The sequence below is a fragment of the Grammomys surdaster genome, unplaced genomic scaffold (assembly GCF_004785775.1).
Source record: "Grammomys surdaster isolate TR1022 unplaced genomic scaffold, NIH_TR_1.0 126113, whole genome shotgun sequence".
In the NCBI taxonomy this organism is placed as follows: Eukaryota; Metazoa; Chordata; class Mammalia; order Rodentia; family Muridae; genus Grammomys; species Grammomys surdaster.
The window spans coordinates 7,674,262-7,695,735 of NW_021620921.1; the positions used below are offsets into that span (position 1 = coordinate 7,674,262).

Genomic DNA, 21,474 nt, shown 5'->3' on the forward strand with positions numbered 1-21,474 from the left:
TCTCTCTCTCTCTCTCTCTCTCTCTCTCTCTCTCTCTCTCTCTCTCTCTGTGTGTGTGTGTGTGTGTGTGTGTGTGTGTATGTATGTGAGAGAGAGAGAGACAGAGACAGAGACAGAGAGACAGAGACAGAGAGACAGAGAGAAAGAGAGAGAGAAAGAGAGAGACCTGTTTTATCCATCAGTTAGTGTCCACTTAGGTTATTCTCATTGTGAATAGTGCTGCAGCAAATGTGGAAGTGCAGATGTCTCTACAATGTACTAATTTTATTTTCTTTGAGCAATGTCTCAGTGAAGAGACACCATGACCAAGGCAAATATTATGAAAGAGAGCATTTAATTGAGGTCTTGCTTAGAGTTTTAGAGGATTAGTCCAGTCTCATCACGGCAGAGAATATGACAACATGTAAGCAGGCATAGTGCTGGAGAAGTAGCTGAAAGCTTCACATTGTGATCTGTAGGCAGCAAAGAGAGACTCTAGGCCTAGTATGAGCTTTTTGAAACTTCAAAACCCCATCCTAGCAACACGGTTCCCCCAACAGGGCCACACCTACTCCAATAAGGTCACATCTACTTCAATAAGGCTACATCTCCTAATCCTTCTAATCCTTTCAAACACCTCCACTCCCTGGTGACTAAGCATTCAAATACATGAGGCTGTAGGGGCCATTCTCATTCAAACCACCACAGGTACATACTCAATAGTGGTATTGCTGAATCATTGGTGGTTTTATTTCTAATTAGAGGCTGCCAACATTCTGTTTTCTATAATGCCTGCACAAACTTACATTCTCACCAATAGTCACATAGCGTTCTTTAAATTTGTTTAGCCAGCACTTCTCTTTTTAGTATAAAGCATATTAAGTCCTGCTGAATCAGAGTTCTATAAATGTTCCCACTAGGGAAATATTGGCCCAGAGGGTTTCTGAAGTCATACTTAAATACATACAAGTTCTAATTCCTCATATTCTGAAGCACATTTCTGATCAGTCTTTCGTTGGGCAAAAAATCCTCTGTGGATCCTATTGCCTAAAATGTGTAAATCCTTGTGGTTACTGAGGAGGCGATGAGAAAGTGGTACCTGGTTGCTGTTGTTGCTGCTGCTGTTGTTGTTGTTGTTGTTGTTGTTGTTGGGCCAGTGGGCTTCATGGCAGGTACTTTGACTCACTGAGTCACCTCGCTAGTCCTCGTTTTCAAACCTCAGTTTTAAACCACTCCTGCTGTGTTGACTTGGCTCCAAATCCATCTTTTTATCAAACTCATAGTGTTCTACGAGTTGGATCTCATATGTAGAATTAATCATGTAAATTATTTCCTGGGATTTCAGGAAAGAGTGGTTTTACACATGGCTGACTGCCCTGGGCCTTTGAACATAATGGACTCAGTTAATATAATTAAAAAGGAAATCCTTTCAATGCAGAAAGGACAGTAATCCAATGGCTACACATTTGACACTGGTGTGGGCTCGCTGTCAGTTCTGTATAAGCAAGCACAGGTTGATGAGGCCAGTGTGCTCCCAGACTGAGGCATCCTGAGATGCTCTAGATTTACGATTCCCCTCCTGAAGGAATCTGTCTGAACAAGGCCTCCAGATGACTTTGCTGTGCTCCAAAGTCTGTGCATAATTACAGTTGGAACTAAATATATTACCACCCTGGTCTAGATTCGTTTATCAAAGATACGAAGTATGTTTCTCATTTTCCTGCAGCCTAATCGGTCCAGTACAGCCCACTCCAAAATTGAGGCCATGGCAAATACATTTGCTCTTTTGCTTTTGTCTGCTGCTAGTCACACTGTTTAGATGCCCATGCATTCATCAACATCTGCCCTGTCTCTTGCAGCTGATCAGGCAGACCCCTGCAAACTCCTAGACTGTGGCAAATTTGCCCACTGTGTAAAGAACGAGTGGACAGAGGAAGCAGAGTGTCACTGCAAACAGGGACATGAGAGCCATGGGACCCTGGACAACCAGGACCTGAACCTCTGTCCCCCTGGAAAGACTTGTGAGGCCAACCGAGGACAAGCAGCCCCATGCAGGTAGGTCAAGTATGTAGATTGCAGACTCAAGAAGAATCCATTGCTCATACTCTGAGAAAGCTACTATGTGGATAAATTCATGTGCTCCTCTAGACCACCAGCCAAAAGTGTTATTTTGGATATTATAAATTAAATTGTGTATAAAACAGGCAGGGGGATATACAGGTTGATACAGGAGCAAGAGAAAAGAAGCTGATGACTGTCCACAGGCTACTTCTAAGTCTGTAACAGTGAAGGCACAAACATTATTTCATAAGGGTTTGAAACTCCGCTTATAAAATTCCTTTGGAAATGAGAAAGTGTAAGAGAAGACAGATGATAAAGTACAGAGATGTGTGGCTTCTCAGTAAGATAGCAGACTGACCTGAAATAAGATTTGTGACACACAGATAGGTGATAAGCAGAACAAAGGCAACCTTCAAAAAAGATCCTTCTACACCCAGGAGTTTCTTTTAGAAAGCAGGGCAGATCTAGAAAGCAGGGCAGATCAGATCGGCAAGAGAGGTGTGAACTGGCCACTCAGGACTGGAGTGCAGCTGCTTCCCATTTACAAACGCGGAGCTGCCTAAGCCTGAAGAAATGACTTCTGAACTAGGTGAGGTAGCCCAGCTCTTCCAGGACTGAGGCAGGAGGACAGCTGCAAGTTCAAAACTGGCCAGTTACAGTTTCCAGACTCCCTATCCATAAAACAAAACAAGTTTCTATAATCTAAAAAGGCCACCCTAATGAGACACCAATCCCTGAAAACAATAATAGTTCCCTGGCAGACACAGGCAAGAAGGCTAAGAAATAAAAGATAGGATTAAAGAAAAATATAGCCTGTACTATAGACAAGCTACTGTCAGTAACAACAACAATAATAATGGAGGAGGAGGAGGAGGAGGAGGTCAGTAAAAGATAAACATTGTGATGATAAAGTAAGCAGTGACTACAGAGGTGCTGTTCACAGAAGAAATCCAAAGACTAATGAATACAGGGGATCCTCAGTCTCGCTGTAGACAGGCATGTCCAAGTTCAGTGAGATCCTAAGTGTTGCTCATGAGTTTGACTAGAAGGTTAATAATATCCAGTACAGGTAATGTGGAGTCCAGAGCTGCACCACTTCTAATCATCACTGCTGGTGGATCTATATATCAGAATCGTCCTCTTTCAAGAAAATCTTTTCAGCATCTCTAGAACATAAATGTGGTTTGAATACTCTACTTTTAAATATTTTTCTTTTCTTTTATTGGATATTTTCTTTATTTACATTTAAAATGTTATCCCCTTTCCCAGTTTCCCCTCTGGAAACCCTCTATTCCATCCCCCCTAGTTATACCTATTAACTGCTCTGGGCCAGGTGATTCTGGGTTCTTGGCCTCTTACCAAAAGAGCTGAAAATGAGGTCTCACATGGAATTAAAGAAGCAGCTAGGTAACTGGACAGAGTGGATTACAGAAGGATATACTATTAAAGACAGTGGATCACATGACTGAGCGTACTCAAGGCTCACTGGCTGGAGCCTGGAGCTTCTCCCCCTCCTCCTTTTTCTTAATTGTATATTTTCTTTATTTACATTTCAATTGTTTTCTCCTTTCCAGGTCTCCCCTTCAGAAACACCCTATCCCATCCCCCCCCCCCCGCCTCTATGAGGGTGCTCCCCTACCCACCCACTCCCATCTTCTCACCCTGGCATTTCCCTACACTGGGGCATCGAACACCCGCAGGCCCAAGGGCTGCTTCTCCCGCTGACGTCCAACAAGGCCATCCTCTGCTACATATGCAGCCAGAGCCATGTGTCCCTCCATGTGTACTCTTTGGTTGGTGGTCCAGTTCCAGGGAGCTCAGGAGGTCTGGCCTATTGACACTGTTGCTTCTCCCATGGGGCTGCAGACCTCCTCAGCTCCTTCAGTCCCTTCTGCAACTCCTCCATCGGGGACCCCTCACTCAGTCCAATATTGGCTGCAAGCATCCCCTCTGTATTTGTCAGACTCTGGCAGAGCCTCTCAAGAGACAGCTATATCAGGCTCCTGTCAGCAAGCATTTCCTAGCATCCACAATAGCAGCCTAGAGCCTTTTTTATGGCTACTAAGGGGCACGGCATGGTTATATAATTTACTTTTCCAATCATGTTTGTCCCATCCCCTAATGCATTTGATTTTAACTATACACATATTGAATTGTGCATAGACATAAGATGGTAATGATTGTAATGATTGTCCCTAAGAATGTACCAGAGGACACAATTCCATCTTACCCATGTGTACCCAAAACAAATTTAGGTCAGATCAGCCTCTCTATTTTCTATACCCAGATACACTGGGAATACAGCTAAAGAGAAACTCTCAAAAAGTGACTGTTTCTCACCAAGGGTGAGGAAATAAACTGTTGTGCAAAGATGGAAGGGGTCAGAGATGTTCAGAGAGGAGAGGGGCAATGGGTATAGTTACTAAAATCTGCTGTACAAAGCTATTGACTGCCACAGAACTTAAGATAAAGAAATACATAGACACATTATAAAGATGGAAAGAAATAAACATTTACTTGTAAGGGTGTAGCAGTATATTTTACAATAAACTACATTTTACAATAAACTTGGTAATTTGGGAGGAGCTAATGTGGGAGGAGTAAGGAGAGGAAGAGGAGAAGGAAGAGAAGGAGCTGGAGGAGGAGGAGAGATGTAGGAGCCAGGAGGACCATGCGTGGGTCCAGGATGGTCCTGGGTAACGATTTATATCTTAAGGTTAGATATTGGGAATCAACTCTAATTGTCTGGGCAAATTGTTAATTGAGCATTACCAAATATATAAAGCCTTTGGATGATAATTATCAGAGTCTCATTTCTACGGGATACAACGTGGATGGCGGGTATTGACTGGGGTTCAGCCAAGCATTGTGGAGACAGTGTGGTAGGTTGGCAGAGCCATCTCCCACGCTGGCATCTCATGGGTGCCAGAGCCAGTGATTCTCGCTGCCCTGAGTGGCAAGAACACGTCTGCCACTCATGGCCTCAGGCCTTGCCTAGTTACAAACATGGTGGCATCGTAACAACAAGCCAGATTAGGTGCCACTGTTTTTAAATTTTAATCGTAACATAAGGGAACCTGTATAGAACAAAATCCTCCAGGTATTATGCCCATTTTATGATGAAAAATATAAAGTGAAGACATGTATATTATGAAGAGAAAGTATATAATATAATAAGTCTGGAATTGTAAACAGCAGTTAAGACTAATCCTTACTTGAATAGCATTGTGAACAGAATGCTCTGATAGCATTTTTAGAACAGTCACAACTCAGCACTTGGCTTGAACAATCACTGCCCCCTGGCATGATGAGCTCATCCTCCATCTTTCCTGCACATTTCTATCTACCCTCTGAGACCAGTGCCCAAGAAAGAAGTAAGCCATCTGAGAGTAGAAACTGCACTGGCTGCACCTGCAGGGCTGTGCTGAGTGCTTTCACTTGTCGTAATTTCAAATCCAAGATAGCAGCAGCCTAGCTACTCTTACTGTGGAAGAGAAGATATACCTCTGGGGTTTTTTTTCTTGCAGGCCATCAGATCACTCTACAAACCAAGCTCAGGAACCTGGTGTTAAAAAGCTACAACGTCAGCAAAATAAGGTAAAGTTGAACTTTCTTTGTTAGTTTAAGTAGGTTGAAGTTTGAAAAGAAAAATAGAACCAGTTCGATACCTACCCCTTTTTAAAAATTGTTTACTGGGGATATATAAAGCACCTGCTATTTATTTGGTAGACTTTTAGAACTGAGTATGAGTGGGAAGCAGTATTCCCTGATGCAGAGACGGAGACTGAATATCCAGCAATTGAAATGTGTAAAATAATGAAATCACAGACAAAGACTGTTTCATAATATTCCCAATATTTTCTTGAAAAAAATTTTTGTGAGTAATCAAATGTGATTTTACAAAACTGAAATTTTCAAAGTAATAGTATTCGTGATACTGTTCATATAAGCTATGCTTAGATTCTTTTTCTTTCTTTTTGGAAATAGGCTATAGAGCCCAGGCTGGCCATGAAGTTTACATCCTCTTGCCTTGGCCTCCAGAGTACTGTGCTGGTGGGTACCAGTCACCACACCAGGCTTAATTTTCTTTTTATTTCCAATAACAATCATCCAAAATAAAAACAAATATGTAGGAGCAGCATTATTTGTGAAACATGAGCAACTTCAGAAAGTCTTAAAGTCTTTAATAAAACACGTCATTTTAACAAATTATTAAGAGATCTATAGTAAGGGTATATATAATCTAAAGAACTTTAGTTTTTGTAAAAATAACTTTGAGGAAAAAGATTGGACATTTTTATTCCCAAATTACCTACTTTTTAATTATAAGAAGTCTTGGATAGTAGCAATTGGTAGAAGCAACAACTGTTCATGCTAAAGACAATCAATAAAATAAATTCCTCAGGCCTGAACCCAGGGTGGTTACCAGCTGACGTTCCATCAGGACACTGTGACAATAAGACTGGGAGGAATAATCTTTACTCAGTTGCACACTGAGAATGAGATGTACCATCTGAATTTTTGAAGCCAGGAAAAGTGAAGAAACAGAATGAGTTTAGATATGGGCCACATTGTGATGACAGGATATAGGATCTGATATTGATAAAATTTGATGCTATTTTCAAAGGCAATTTGCTTTCCTAAGGAAAACTGCATTCAACTGTCAATATCTAGAGCGTAGAGCTAACTCTGAGAGACAACTTGTTTAATCCAGGATGAATCGAGCAGCAATTAAATCTTGAAACACCAGAGAGAGGCTTGCTTTTTCATGGTGTGTGTGTGTGTGTGTGTGTGTGTGTGTGTGTGTGTGTGTGTAAGAGAGAGAGAGACAGAGACAGAGACAGAGAGAGACACAGAGACAGACAGAGACAGAGAGACTAAGAGACTGAGACTACAAGTAGCAACAAATGTCAGTGCTGATAGGCCAAGGTCACAGGCATTGTGGTGGCTGAAGGACGTGTGTGTTCCTTGAGGAATGCTGTAATGGATTAGTGGTGTCCACTATAACTGGGAAGAAACACGGTGGAATTCAGGCACAGACTATTTGCTCTAAAAGATGATTAGCCTGGAAACATATTAGGTTTAAGAAAGGAAAGGATGCAGTCCCAGAGGATTATTAAGTTAAGAATAAGTGGAAGCCATTCTGAAACCTTCTTTCAAAGGTTTCAGAGAAACCCTAAATGAGAAGCCCACTCTCTCATCTCCCAAGGGAAGTTGGACCAGAAGAACTTGTTGATTTGACTTTGACTCTTACAATAAAACTCTTTGTCTTCCAGGAAGTCAAGAAAAGAAATTCTGAACCATCAACTATAGGATTTGAAGAATTTGACGACCGGGATTGGGAGGGAAATTAAAAACTGGAATCATACACATTATGTTTTAAACTCTGTTGAAAGGCAACTTTATTTCTTAAAGAAAGGTGTGTCTGTTCTGTTAACTTCTGAAAAATGGAAGGAGATATTCAATGGTCATTGGAATACAAGCATGTAGTTAACTCTGAGAATCAACATCCTTGCACTAGAAAACATTCATGTATCTGATGACAGCTAAGCCTGGGAGGACACATTTTTATAGTAAAAACTCAAATCAATCATTGGAACATATTTGACTATTTTTGGACAATACGCAAATAGGAAAAAAAAAGGTTATCTGTCTTTTTTTTTTTTCAGTTACTGCACCACTTTTATTTTTCTTTACACAATGACATGTTGCTGGGGCCTAATGTTCTCACTGAACAGTAAAAAACCAAAATTTGTTATTTCTTAAAGAATTGAGTACAAAAAAAACCCTATATAAATTAAAAGGATGAATACATTTACAGGTGTTGATACAAACATTCCTAACTCAAGGGAAGTAGTAATCCCTGTTGGTCAGGAGGGAAAAAAACAGAATGGAAACTGAGTCCTTAGGCTCAGACTTTCTCACCCTGTTAGACTGGCAAGAAGGAGTGGTAACTGGTTCAGGAGCCCTCGCCAACCTCAGGAAATCCTGGAAATCTGCTGTCGGTTAATACCCTGCAAAGATCACAACCTCCACTAGGCTGGGGATTTCTCTCCACAGCGTGCTCTCCCCAGCCACCAAGTGACCGAGCCACATAAACTAAGGACTAAATCAAGATATGCACAGGGTATTAAACATATACCAAGGGAACAGTTAACTTGAATACAAGGCCAAAAATCAGCAACAAGTTCTACAATCCAGTCCTGATATCAGATACAAGCTTCAAGGACGAATTTCTTTTCAAAGGCTTATTCCAGTTTCATGAGGCTAGCATGAGGTGTGTACATTTACCAGGGCAAATTGATACTTCAGAATCAGCTCATTCAACAGATGCCTGGCACCTGCTCAGTCCATGTAGAAGCATTTGCAGTGGATGAAGGAGGGGCCCGACTCGTCATACTCCTGCTTGCTGATCCATAATCTGCTGGAAAGTGAGCAGTAAGGCTAGGATGGAGCCACCAATCCAGACTGAGTACTTGTGCTCAGGGGGAGCAATGCTTAATCTTCATTGTGCTGGGTGCTAGGGCTGTGATCTCCTGCTGCATCCTGTCAGCAATGCTTGGATACATGGTGGTACCAACAGACAGCACTGTATTGGCATACAGGTCTTTGAAGATGTCCATGTCACACTTCATGATGGAATTGAAGGTGGTCTCATGGATGCCACAGGACTCCATGCCCAGAAAGGACGGCTGGAAGAGAGCCTCGGGACACCAAAACTGCTCATTGCCGATGGTGATCACCTGCCAATCAGGCAGCTCCATGCAGCAGTAGCCATTTCTTGCTCAAAATCCAGGGCAACATAGCACAGCTTCTCCTTTATGTCATGAACAATTTCCCTCTCAGCAGTGGTGGTACAGCTGTATCCCCATTCAGTCAGGATCTTCATGAAGTAATCTGTCAGGTCCTGACCAGGCAGGTCCAGATGCAAGATGGTGTGGGGAAGGGCGTAGCCCTCATAGATGGGCACTGTGTGTATGACCCTGTCACCAGAGTCCATGACAATGCCAGTGGTGCACCCAGATGCATACAAGGACAGCACCGCCTGAATGGCCACATATATAGCTGGGATATTGAAGGTTTCAAACATTATCTGCGTCATCTTCTCTCTGTTAGCTTTGGGGTTCAGGGAGGCCTCAGTCAGAAGCACTGGGTGCTCCTAAGGGGCCACACGCAGCTCATTGTAGGTGTGGTGCCAGATCTTCTCCATGTCGTCCCAGTTGGTGACAATGCTGTGCTCGATAGAATATTTCAGGATCAGGATACCCCTCTTGCTCTGGGCCTCGTCACCTACATAGGAGTCTTTCTGGCCCATGCCCACCATGATGCCCTGGTGACAGGGGCGCCCAACGATGGAAGGGAACTTGGCCCTGGGTGCATAGTCACCAGCAAAGCCAGCTTTGTACATGCCAAAGCCATTGCCAATGATGAGTGCGGCAATTTCTTCTTCCATTGTGATCGGTGAAGGACAGGGTGACGGAAGAGCGGAAAGAACCAGTGTAAGCCGGCAGCGGAGTTTGAGAGTGTTATCTGTCTTTGAATTATTACATAAAGTTTATTTCAAACAAGTACAACTTGTTTTGTGGGTTATACAGTATTGGGGATCTGGTTCTTTTATATATTAGAATATACAGTTAAAAGATTATCGTTTGGTCTAGAGAGGTAGCTAAGTGGTTAACGGTATATACTACTCTTCCAGAAGACCTGGGTTTAGATCCCAACACCCACATTGAGTGGCTTACATACACTTGTAACTCCAGCTCCAGAAAACACAAACACCCTCCTCTGGCCTTTGTATCCACGTGCACATAACCACAAACAGACACACTATTTTTTTTAACTAATTAATTTTTTAATTGGCAGTGGTGAAGCAGGCTGGAGAGATGACTCAGTGGTTCAGAACACTTGTTGCTCTTCCAGAAGAAGGAAGTTCAGTTCCCAGCACCCATAAGGCAGTTCACAACTATTCATAATTCCAGTTCAAGGGGATCCAACACCCTCTTCTAATTGATTACTTCCAGTACCAGGCAGCCATGTAGTACACATGCACTTAGGTAGGCAAAACACTCATACACACAAAATTTCAAAATCTAAATTTTAAAAATATTTTAGTTTTAAAGATGATCACTTTCGTGAGAGTCAGGTCTCTAGTTGTAGTATCAAGCTCTGTGATAGGGGTATGTATGCTCCCCACTCTCTCTGTCTCTGTCTCTCTCCACCCCACCCCCATGTGTGTGTGTGTTCCCTCTCCCCCCTCATCCCCAACTCTCTCCAGTTTTTAGGTATTCTGGTTTTATATAAGCAGTTCTTGCTTATACAGCAGATGATTTTGTTGCCCATGATTTCTGAGTTGGTCTTCAAACAAAAAAGAGACACCGAGGCTCAGATACACACATCACAGGAAAATCTTACTCTTCTTGTTGCCACCCTAAAGGAAGACTTTGAAGGAAAACAATCTGTGGGTGAGAAACTGAAGAGGTGAGGTCATACAACCTGACGTGATGTGCCCATTTTCCACAAGATGAGCAATGTCTTCACACCGTCCTGTACGTATCTATATTGGTACCAATAAAATATAGTTCGGCATTTAATATGCTACTTGATGGGAAATTCCTGTCTCCACATCTCTTTCCAATTGTCAAATATATTTGGGGCAAAATATATCATAAGTTAAAAAAATGTAAGTACTATATTCATAGATTTATAATGAAGTGTATCTATATTTTACTAGTCATTCTATGGACTTGATAAGCAAATGAAATAGGTTATTGTAATACTGCTATGACAGTGAAATAGTAAATATTGGTGACAACATTTAACAAGAAAGCTATAAAACCAAAATCAAAATATTTCTTCATAACAAAGATGATATTTTGAAAAGCGGTATTCTCACATGGAGAAGAGATACAAGACATTAAATTCCTTCTTGTTGGTCTCTCAAATGAGGAGCTTGAGTCCCCACTCCTCCTCAAGGCTCCCCACCAAGGAAGCTCTATATATGGAATAAGGATGTCACATTGATATATGGTGATAAAGTCACAGGGTGAAGAATAGTAACAAGGATAGACTGACCAACCCAATCCCGAATCCCTGGAACATCCCATATGGAGGCAGAATTGCTAAAAGCATGACAGGCCAATCACAAGCAAGTGAAATGCTTACATAAGGAGAAAGAACTGTCACCCCTTCCTTCCCATCCTGTGTCGCTCATCCACATTTTAGTGTAATGCTAAGCAGTGCAGGACAGGTTTCTATAGAGAAGCTAAGTAGGTAAAACATTCTGTATAAAGTATGAGGAGGGGGTCCCAATTTAGGTTAAATGCTTTTATCTCTTTGGATCATCCATGTTTTGTCATACAAAGAAAAGTAGTCCAGAAAGGTACTAGTTTCTTTCCGCTCTCAGAGACCCACCAGGAATGTGGAAGATTCAAAACTCTTCATTGGGCAAGCTATCCAGACTGGAGTTCAAACCTTAGGCAAGAGTCTTCTTTGGGTCACCAGTTTTTATGAACTCTTCTTACAGATTAGTCAAGAGTCTGGGCTGAGACATCCAAGATCAGTTTGCCTCCAGTCTAAATGAGTTTAGTGGCTCATGAACAGCCCTGCTTATTCCCTGCATGGAGATTACATACAAATGTTTGACCAGGATTCAGGAGTTTTCAGTCCCCTGTAGTGCCCGCCTCTCCAAGGAGCCACCTAGCACACAGTTTATTCCCAACACGCCCCACCTGAAATCTACCAACAGTGTGACATTTTGCACCCTGTATTAAAAGCACACAATACACAAGGATGTTCTACATATAAGGCAGTTTATTTGAATTTCCAGTACATCAGTATTTTAGGAAAGTATTAGACACACACTTTTCATGAAATGAATAAAAATTAGGAGTTACAAATAGACAGACTTCCAGAAGTGAAAAAAAAGTGGCTGCTCAATACACCTGTTTGTAGTTTGACGTTCAGCTTCTATATTGACGAAAATTAAGATTAAAGATTGTGCAGTTTTCAATGTCCATTAATTTTTCCTAACTCTCCCTTGGAAAACTTCCAAGATTCAAAGTTACTTCACACGTAAGTTAGTGTTGGGGAAAGAAGAGTTGAATTGGACCAAATTGTCAAAAGATGAGGCACTGACACAGGCAGGCTCTCCACTGGCCCTTGCACACAGCTCGTATAAAGGATGCCAAGTTCTTTCCTGGGTGCCTCCAGTTCAGCTGGACCATTCTCCAACGCTAAGATCTACATGCCAGGTGACACACTATCCAAGTTTACTAACCTTAGCTTCTGCTCCTAGCTGTAGCAAATACATCCTAAAACTCAGCCAGGACCCAAGAATATCAGTTGTCTAGGGCGTCTGAGTGTTTCCCCACTGAGATGCAGTCTTCAGGGGATGCAAGATTTCCCTCGTCTTGCACTAATGCTCTCGTCTGCCCTTATGGTTATCACTGTTCCCACACTTCATCCTTACCCTCATTGTTAAATGTCCTCTGCCCTCCCCTGCCCTCCACTGTTAATGTATCTTCTGGAAGCAATTAAAACTCAATATTTATTTACTGGTGTTGAGGACAAACAGTAAAGTACAGGAACAGCCCTTTGTAAGTCTCCAGGGTTCAGTTGCTGAGCAGACAAACATTGTTTTCACTCCATGACTGGAGCAAAGGCCTTTACATCTCTTTCATGGTCTAGTAACAAACTGAATGACCTTCCTGGCTTACTACAAGTTTTTTATATAAGGTAAAATTATTAACTTAGTATTAACTGACTGATTAGTTCAATAACTATTCTGCTAAACCAAGTATTGTAAAACTATTAAAAAAAAAAACCCAAAGGTCTACATATGTGAATTCCCCTGAGAACCATATTAGTAACCTGTGAGTGAAACTCTCTTCCAAAAATATCCAAGTAAAGGTCAGAGAGGTGCCTCCCTATAGAGCCTCACCTGTATGAAGCCCTGGGTTCAATCCCCGCATTGGAAAAAAAAAACCAAACAATTAATAAAGATGACATGTAATAAATATTATTATTATTCCTGTGGTTTCTATTATCTAAATCTCATAAGAAATTCCTAGTTTTGCCTTAAACAGTTTTCCTAGTTGCTTGTGAAACCAAAGGGCTCACTGGTCTGTTAAGTCTTTTTACATGCCAGGGTGAGAGCCTGACTCCCTAGTTACCTTTAGAACACGGTAGCGCTCACTTATTTTGCTTCTTCTCATACACCTGTGCATAGGTGGTCTCCGTGACAGTCAAGGGGCTGAATCTTTTGAACACACCAGGCCTCTAGAAACTTCCTGCACTGGCTAAGAGCATATCTCCATACTAACACATGTCTAACTGTGGTGCTGACATTGTGCAGTGTCACTACTGAATTTAACATGGAAACACTTGCCATCATGTTGTTTGTTGTTGTTGTTGTTATGTTCTATTAAAATGTACACCAAGTGTGGTGGAAGAAACTGGAGCTGAAAAACATTACAGAAATTAGTTCTTCATGTATAGTATATTGGTTTAAACTTAAATTTTTAAATGGCTGACTAAAATAAGAGTTAACTGATGGGGATGCCTCAAATTCTTGAATAGCCTTTGTGGATCTGAATCCATGAAACAGGGTAGAGAAGCTGGATCAAGGTCTCCTGGAACATCATTTCTGCTGTGCCCCAAAAAATGATGTTCTAAAGTCTCCCTGGGAGGATCTGGATGCTATGACATGTGGAAGGCTCAAAGCCTGCCTGAATTAGGGCAGTCTCCTGCTTGGCAAAATTAACTCAGGAGATATCTGAAACGGATACATTGTAGGCCAGCACAGTGACGTAATTAGGAAGGAAATGGTCGAAGATGACTGAGAGTTATCAGTCAAAAACCACACTTTCAACAATGCTTTGCTGTCGTATATTTTCTATAAATTCTTTAAAATATTAAGATCTGTCATTATCATAATTCCCACATTTTGATTAATTTTTCATCTGGTGCTTATTCATAGATCCAGAGGATATATAAAAGTGCTTCCGTAAACAGTGCTAAGATGACAAGTCACTAAGAATCCACTAGGCCTAGATAATTTTTTTCCCAAGGACTATATTCATTTTGCCTAGGAAATAAAGCTTACTCAGTATCCTGCACAAATAAAGACACCAATCAAAAGTGAGGGATGAAAGAGAAAGAACAGGTTATTTATTTCAGTAACTATACCTCTACCATCAATCACAGGACCAACAGAGGGCAAGTCTAAGCAGTAAGACAGCCTCTAGAAAAAAACCTCATTCACATTTTCAGTTATTAGTAGAGACAGGGTCACTTAACTTCCTTAACACAAAACAATCATTTCCACGATGTCATAATAATAAATAAGTACTTCAGTACTAAGTCATTTTGAAAGGAGCGATTCTGACAATAGTACCCGAGGGTTCTGAACATGAATCTAAGGGAAAAAAAGAAATCTTGAAATTTCAAAGGTCAGGGTATTTAAAAACAAAGTGGAGTGTGAAGAATAGTTTTACTTTCTACTTTTATTCTAAAATACAAAGACTCCTTTGGGTGTCAACATAACTCCTTGATGTATTTTTTGTCTCTAAATTCCTAATATTAAAGTTGTAAATATTAGTCCCAACTGCTGACATCTGATAAGGACTAAACAGTATACAAAGGGCGTGTTTTAAAGGCTTCCTGCAGCATGAAACAAACTATGTCTAAGTACAAGGGCTTCGGGATTACGAAGTTTACAAAGCAGCTCTACCATGTCTCAAAGGCCAAAATGGATACCCGGAAGAGGGGAAGGGGCAAGCGAGCTGTCCGAAGCAGATCACCAGCTTAAGTGACAAGAGATAACTTGGACAAAGTTCAAACTGAGAGACTGCAGTTGAGATGAGGTGGAAAAAAAATATTGGAATTCAGTCCAGTAGAGTCACAAAAAACCTCCTCAACCCTGCATCCCTTCCACAATGAAACAAAGCTATATCAAAACCTCCAGTCGTTCAAAGAAACAATTTCCTTTACTGGCCATGGATTAGGAAGAGGAGATTCCAAGAGTAACACAGAGCTTGGTAGACAAGCACTCCATGTCTGTGCCGAATACACCCAGCACCTCCCCTGCACATATAACAGTCCATACGTTAAGGCTTTTTCCAGAATTCTAGAACTTGGGGATCATGGGCGCTAAGCACACTGCAAGGAGGGAAAGTCGATTTGCATGGACTTGTGAAGAAGCAGATAAAATACAGCTTTTTAGACCAAACACATCTGTGCCTTAATCAATTCAAGTACCTTAATTCTCGGACAAAATTGAGCTAAGATTTCATTATCTCAGTTATAAAGGCACTGTGACATCCTTTTCTTTAAAAAGTCAAATGTTTTGAATTAAAAAAAAAGTCTTGTCCATGACAATACACAGCAATAAGGTGGTCAGTGTGCAGAGTGAGAAGTATCAGCCATCTGTCTAGGACCAGAAAACATCACAACAGTGCAGGGGGGGAGGGGCACTGCTGGAATCAGGGTTTTTCTCTCTTTAGGTCCTGAATCCACTACCTCAACCTTAATTAACCTTGAACAAATTAACAAAATCCATGATTATTAAAATCTGTTCACTTTGCATAAGACATTTCTACCAGGAGCAAGGAAGTGATGAGCCTTCTGTCCCCTCCCCTCCTCTGAGGGCCCCTCCCCGCCTGTGAGGTCAGGGCTAGGTTGGAACCCTGTGGTCTACTTGAGCAGGTTCTGAAGCATGGCTGTAGCATAGGTAGGCCGGGCCTGCCTGCTCTCGATGGCGCTCTGAAGATACTGAATGCCTCCACAACGCTCCCAGATCTCTTCAAACTGTCTGGGCAAGATCTCAGCACCACGCTTGCGAGTCAGACCGGTCTCCTCAAGATTCAGCTCACACATCTCCATGTCGTCCTTGCCTGCAGTCGGGAGACACCACAAAATTACCATATCTTTGCCCAGCATTTTTATGAGTGTTATTCCTGAACGCCCAAAAATTCTCATGGATTTGAGAACTTACAACTATTTCAGCAAGATGGAAATCTGTTTAAGTTCTCCAGAAATCACTTAAGCTTGCCCCCTCTAAGGACTCTTAAAATTTATAAACCCCACCACTGATCAGAAAAACGATCAGGGTTAATATGAACTCTGTGTGCCCTCAAAGCTAATACAAAACTTAGAACTTAGCACTAAAGACAAGTTTCTTAGAACAGATTTTTCTCTTCTCTAAACAGACGTAAAAACAATTTTACTTTGTAAATCAGTTAATCTTCCCTTAACTGGAGATGAGACAGAAGTGCAAAGCTCAGTCATTTAATCCTGAAATGCAGTGACTGGCTTATTACATTAAAATCTATTCACTTTGCATAAGGTATTTCTATCAGGAGCTGGGAAGTGGTAAACTTATATATTAGACTGTTTCATCCAAGGATTTACCATCCTTTTTTTGTTTGATTTTTTTTCCCCTGTGAATTATACACACCGGCTACAAGAAGGATGGGTGGCTTGTCAGGGTGCAGCTCCATCTGCCGAGCAATCCATGGTCCGTCAAAATGGGCATACCACCAGCCCTTTTTCTTGTTCTGAGGGTCTTTGTACTGGTCAGCAGGGCGGATGAAGGGGATGCGGAAGAAACGCTGCTGTCGGTTCATCTCAATCTCCTGCTGCCTGGCAGGGAGCTGAGCTGCGGGGTTCTGCTGAGCTATTATACAGAACAGGCAACGTTACACCAGCCACCCACGGGAAAAGAAAACAGACATCATTCCTAAAATACACCAAGAATTTTAAAGAGGGGAGGGGGAGAACAGAGGCTCCTACTAGTAAATTTAAAACGTTAGTAATAGTTGCCTGTTAATGAATCCAATTCGTAGTGGGATTTCTTAGAACTGTCTTTGACAAAAGATGTTGCTTGGCTCTGTGCATGTGCATGCATATATACATTCGAGCACTGTGCTCATGCACAGTGCACACACACACATACACACACACACACACATGCTTATTGTGCTCATGTACACACATGGTATATAATCATATATAGACAGGTATGGGCACATGCACAATACACACTCTATCAAGTATTGTGCACACACACGGTCACACACACACACTCTCAAGTATTGCACACATGTAGAGTACACACATGCTCAAGCACTGTGCACATGAATGGGCACATATAAACACACTCAAGCATTGTGCACGCACATGGTACACACATTTAAATATGCATAGCACACATAAACACATTCAACCATTGTGCACACACTGTATACGCAAGCATTGTATATAGGCACAGTACACATGCTAAAGCTTCGCATATATACAAAAATATGGTTCACACATGGGTGCCCCCACCGCCACCACCACCACCACCACCACCACCAACACCAACACCACAACCACCAACACCACCACTGGCAAAAAAGCCTTTACCAGATTCCCAAAAATGACTTCTCAGTAACCCCAAATTAATTTACATACTAGAAAAGTAGTCTAGTATTATTTTTCCTACAAGGATTTCAGGTAAAAGGTGAAGAATAACTTACATATGACTACTTAAAACTAAATGAATAGTAATTTTCAAATTAGAAAGATATGTTCATTTAATTATATTTTCCACCAAAGAGAAGTCCATTCAAAACTTTCTTCTTTTACCAACTTTGGGGTTTTTTAAAAAGGCCAAAACAGCACAGAGAAAGTTGCCCCCAAAACACTATATATAACAGTAAGTATGACCCTTTCTTCAAAAATATTATATACTGCAAAATGAGATTTCTCTTGACAGAAAACCCACTGAAATAGGTGGTAAAGAATATAATATATGAGCTTCTTTATCAATGGAAAGAAATAATTCTTCCTTTTCTGCTAGTCCTAAACCTTGCCCTATTCAGTACTAAATGACTAGGCTTTTATTTTATGTGCAAATTTGTAAGCACATCCCTAGAGTAATGACTTTATACCCTGAGCAGGTGAGGCTGTTTGTGCGCTTTATATTCCTAGCTTTGAAAGTAGAACAATTTACTGCAGTTCCAAGAACCTTGATATGAAAATCAAAGCACATGGATGAAAGCGTATCCGATACATATCACCACGCACAGCACGTGGCTTTCCTAGGAACTTTCAGAAATGCCAAAAGGATGAAAATACTCCAGCTCTAGTTTACACCTTAAGAAACATCAACAGCTTGTGGAAGGTTAGATTTATTTATTTGCAAATCAGAGAAAGCAACAAGCACTGAAGGAAACCACCCATGCCTATGAAAGTATGAAGGGCCAGTTTTGTTAGTGAGGTTAGGAGCCGCATGGCCTTTAGCATTGAAATGGAGATAGGTTTGTTCTCTTGTTTCTGTTCCTTCCTCTGTACTTGGCACCTCAGTGATCACAACTGAAGGTTAAAAACAGATAGTTTACAAATCGAATTCCAAGCCAGCCAGGAGTAAGACTCTGCTTCTCAATAAATGGATGGATGGATGCACGGATGAAGAATTTAAAAACAACAACCCTCCTGGGTGGTGACTAAATGATTGGAAATTTACTACTACGGCACTGACATTTTCTATTCAGTAACTTATTTTGTAAAAAATCTGCCTCCTGAAGTTAACATATTGAGTAAAATTAAGAAACCAAACTTTTTGATAGCCTTTTCTAGTAATAAAAGAACTGGGATTTTCTTGAAAAGAGCTAAGAACTTCAGTTAGGTTTTTTTAAAAAGCAGACATTAAAATATTCTTCTTAACAATCTGCTTTTGTCCAATCGTGTCCCATTTAAAAGTCAGGGATCCAGAAACAAACCTTAGCACTTGGAAGGCTGAGGCCAGAGCACTGAGACTTGGAGGCCAGTTTGGGATAGCTACACCATGAAGCGATGCCTCAGACTACAGAACGAAATACAAATAATAAGAAGCACTTGGAAAAATCAGGCCCAGCAAGTTGGCAAAACTAACTGGAGTTCTTAGCTCTTTTCAACAAAACCCCAGCTGCCAAACCACTGTACTCATTCTAGGAACTTACTAAGGAAAGGTGTCCTAAAGTTTCCAAGGTATGGAAGGAATGTTCATTACTGGACGTTATCTCTCTCTTCCCGCCAGCAGGGGTCATTATTAAATGTGTGCAATACATACTACACTGAACTCAAATCTCCATTGACAGAAACACAGGTACCATCTCAATGGAGCCTCTGCAATCATCACCTAAGAGTTAATCTTTCTTCTAGGTCAGCTGGAAAATGAAGACAGCATTTTGCTACAGTAAGAAGTGTGCACAGTCAGTTTTAAATGAGTGAAATCTGACAGATGACACCATCGTGTGGTCAATCTCTGTTCTGCATACATTTTTTAATTGATCTGAGAAAATGTATCATTTCTCAAGTAAGAATATATTTTAATATAGACAGGCGTCTAATATTCTACAACTCCACTTACAACGTAGCAAAACAATGTTTGGTAGAAAGTTAGTATTGCAGAAAGTACTCTAACCCATCTTCCCGTTAGCGCATGAGTTACCACCCATTGACTTACGTGAATTGTTCAAAAATGGTGCAAAATCTGTGAACAAATATTGTATGTTGAAGAAAATATAAATATGCCAAAGCTGTTAAATGAGCACGTTCCTAATTAATAAACACATCCCATCAATTGAGGTGGTGACCAACATGCAAGCACTATCTACACCAAAGAGCTCAAAGAATGGTGCTCTGATTTAAAAAATGATTTTTTAGAAAACATAGAATAAAGAAAGAAATGAAGAAAGAGGGGTAAGCTACTTTGATTAATTACATTTTAGGAAAATCTGTTTGAGGCGCAGGTAAAGAGTACCAAAATTTAAAAATTGTACTTCGTTTATAATTTTGGGACATACAAACTTAACTAATGATAATAAATAGTACTGTCTTTACACCGTCAATTCATTCTAATCTCTTCAAATTTCTTAAATCTTAAACTTGTGCCATTTTTTAAGAACTTAAATTAAGTGATTCCCAAAATCATAATCTGAAACAATTATAAATATTCACTGTGTAATTTACAACTGGCCAAGATCATTTATGGAGACCTCTTAGTGTGATAAACAAGGTGAGAGCAAGCTCGGAGACCCAGGAAGGGAGACTTTTTTTTTTTTTTGGTTTTTCGAGACACGGTTTCTCTGTGTAGCCCTGGCTGTCCTGGAACTCACTCTGTAGACCAGGCTGGCCTTGAACTCCGAAATCCACCTGCCTCTGCCTCCCAAGTGCTGGGACTAAAGGCGTTCGCCACCACCGCCCGGCGACTATTCTTATTCTTAAGGGAGATGCTTCTTCTTCATCGATACAGAAATTTACCATAGTTTATCAGTCTATTACTCTTGTAGTCAATGACATCAGGTTTTATTTTTGTGAATCACAGAGTGTCCTCATTTCATGGTTTCAAATGAATCCCAATTCTGCTAAATATAACAACTACACAGCACAGACTTTTAGACATTGACCTAGGAAGTTTCCAAGATCCCCTTCCCCACTCCTCTCAAGCACATTCTGTGTCAGACCAAATTTTATGTGAAGAGAATACACAGAGAAAAGCAGGATAAATACTTCACAGTTGGAAGTAGATTTTTATCTCAAAGAAATGCCTCATAATCAAATTATCTGAAGGTTAACAAATTGATTGTATTTGCATAAAAATTCTAATTTTTTACTCCTGGATAGAACTCTTAGGAAATTTCCCTGACATAATACTGTACTTAACAGAAGCAAGTTGTTATTTGCTTCATTTGGGGACAAAAGTAGATTTTTTTTTTAAATAGCAAAGTTTGAATGAAAACAACATGAAATATGTGTAAGCTTCCTCTATTCTTGGTGTACTTATTTAGATGTGTATATTTTACAACTCAATGCAGGCCTGTCATGGTAAAGGTAACCATAGAACCTTTACTGCTAAGAGTGGAGCTAAGAAAGAAGAGCCCCCTGCATTCCTTGTATGCCACTGTAGTTTGCTTACATACAAAACATGGTTTCTGGAAAAAAAGAAAAAACCCACCACTTAATACCTAAACAATGAACCTTACTACTGTTTTCAGTATACAGAAAAAAGGTTGGGGCTTCTACCTTTCAAAACCTATCTCTCGGCTATAGATGCCCACAATCTCTCATCTTATTATAATCTGCCTAAAATCAACTACAATCACCATCATTGTCTTCCTTACTGCTCTCATTCAACTCATCGCAACAACTGAGAAACACTGAAGCCCTACCGTTTAACTGACTTTTATTTCCTTAGGAAGTAGTGAGAATTTAAAACTATATCCAAGAACTCAAACTCAATGCATTGGTAAAACACATGACCATGTGTTGAGAACATATGACACCTGCTATCACCTTGATGCTAATCTGAATTAAGACAAATTATGATGATATAAAAGTACCAAGGGATCCAATGAAATTCCAGTTGCTGCTTTCAACTTTAAAGAGCTGGATCTGAAGAGATTGCTCAGC

The 21,474-nt window shown here is 40.7% G+C and overlaps 2 protein-coding genes and 1 pseudogene across 7 annotated transcripts in view; 1 reads left to right on the forward strand and 2 right to left on the reverse strand.

Moving 5' to 3' along the window:
• Positions 1-7,752, forward strand: part of Impg1 (interphotoreceptor matrix proteoglycan 1) — a 130,401-nt gene extending 122,649 nt beyond the window's left edge. The window contains exons 15-17 of the mRNA XM_028756217.1: positions 1,839-2,034; positions 5,568-5,637; positions 7,317-7,752. Of these exons, the coding sequence (XP_028612050.1) occupies positions 1,839-2,034; positions 5,568-5,637; positions 7,317-7,394 (344 nt within the window). The 3' untranslated portion in view covers positions 7,395-7,752. The remainder of the gene's footprint in view (positions 1-1,838; positions 2,035-5,567; positions 5,638-7,316) is intronic.
• A 633-nt stretch (positions 7,753-8,385) lies between these two features.
• Positions 8,386-9,493, reverse strand: LOC114611499 (annotated as a pseudogene).
• A 2,337-nt stretch (positions 9,494-11,830) lies between these two features.
• The window catches only part of Myo6 (myosin VI), a 137,404-nt gene continuing 127,760 nt past the window's right edge, over positions 11,831-21,474 (reverse strand). For 3 of the 6 annotated variants that reach the window (XM_028756178.1, XM_028756176.1, XM_028756174.1), the window contains 3 exons: positions 19,529-19,555; positions 16,496-16,714; positions 11,831-15,932 (listed from right to left, as the gene is read on the reverse strand). In XM_028756178.1, the coding sequence (XP_028612011.1) occupies positions 15,733-15,932; positions 16,496-16,714; positions 19,529-19,555 (446 nt within the window). In that variant the 3' untranslated portion in view covers positions 11,831-15,732. The remainder of the gene's footprint in view (positions 15,933-16,495; positions 16,715-19,528; positions 19,556-21,474) is intronic. The other 3 variants (XM_028756180.1, XM_028756177.1, XM_028756175.1) reach the window with 1 other exon arrangement.